Source organism: Chiloscyllium plagiosum, chromosome 39, assembly GCF_004010195.1.
Source record: "Chiloscyllium plagiosum isolate BGI_BamShark_2017 chromosome 39, ASM401019v2, whole genome shotgun sequence".
In the NCBI taxonomy this organism is placed as follows: domain Eukaryota; kingdom Metazoa; phylum Chordata; class Chondrichthyes; order Orectolobiformes; family Hemiscylliidae; genus Chiloscyllium; species Chiloscyllium plagiosum.
The window spans coordinates 3,431,145-3,432,364 of NC_057748.1; the positions used below are offsets into that span (position 1 = coordinate 3,431,145).

Below are 1,220 nucleotides of genomic sequence, written 5' to 3' on the forward strand. Positions count from 1 at the left end.
GAATCAATCCAGTGAACCTCCTCTGCACCCACCTCCAGTGTCAGTCCATCCTTTCTCAGGTAAAGAGACCAAAACTGCACACAGTACTCCAGGTGTGGCCTCACCAGCACCCTGTATAGCTGCAACATAACCTCCCTGCTTTTAAACTCAATCCCTTTAGCAAAGAAGGACAAAACTCCATTTGTCTTTCTAATTACCTCTTGTACCTACAGACCAACCTTCTGTGATTCATGCACAAGGACACCCAGGTCCCTCTGCATAGCAACATGCTGCAACTTTTTAACCATTCAAGTAATAATCCTTTTCACTGTTAATCCGACCAAAATGGATGACTTCACATTTAATAACATTGTACTCCATCTGCCAGACCTATCCATGTCCCTTTGCAAAGTGTCACAGTCCTCTGCACACTTTGCTCGACCACTCATCTTCGTGACCTTGCAAACTTTGACACAATTCATGTGGTCCCCAACTCCAAATCATCGACGTAAGTTGTAAATAATTGTGGTCCCAACACTGATCCCTGAGGCACACCATGAGTCACTGATTGCCAACCAGAATAGCACTCAATTATCCCCACGCTTTGCTTCCTGTTAGCCTAAGGGCTTCTTCTGAGCTTGAACAAGGGACTGTGTACTTTCTTGAACTGACTGAGGACCAAGACAGAAGATTTGGCTTGATGTAGGAGTCCAGAACCAGGGGTCACAGTCTAAGGATAGAGGGTAGGCCATTTAGGACTGAGATGAGGAGAAATCTCCTCACCCAGAGAGTGGGGAGTTTGTGGAATTCTCTGCCACTGTTGAAGCCAAAACATTGAATGTTTTCAAGAAGGAGTTAGATACAGTTCTTAGGACTAAAGGGACTGAAGGGTATGAAGGAGAAAATGGGAACATGGCACTGAGTTGGATGATCATAATGAGTAGTGGAGCAGGCTTGATGGGCTGAATGGCCTACTGCTCTTGCTTTCTGTGTACGTTTCTCACTCCGTCCTCTGTTGTAGGCTGAACCAAGCAACAAAGTCAGGCAACCAGGGAACACCTGTCTCATCGACAACAACTAAACTGGACTTGCTGAAGGAAGATGTCGAAGAGATATGGAGACGGGTCGAACTGAGTAAGGTTCGTGTGGAACTCGTGGGAGTGGGGTGGATATGGAGTGGGGCTGGGGTGATGGTGGGGTGATGGTGGGGATGCGGCTGTGGGTGGGAGTGGTGGGGGAGA

The 1,220-nt window shown here is 47.4% G+C and overlaps 1 protein-coding gene across 1 annotated transcript in view; it reads left to right on the forward strand.

The window, feature by feature from the left end:
* The window catches only part of LOC122542002 (SH3 domain-binding protein 1-like), a 58,150-nt gene that overhangs the window by 32,951 nt on the left and 23,979 nt on the right, over nt 1–1,220 (forward strand). The window contains exon 7 of the mRNA XM_043679295.1: nt 1,001–1,118. Within this exon, the coding sequence (XP_043535230.1) occupies nt 1,001–1,118 (118 nt within the window). The remainder of the gene's footprint in view (nt 1–1,000; nt 1,119–1,220) is intronic.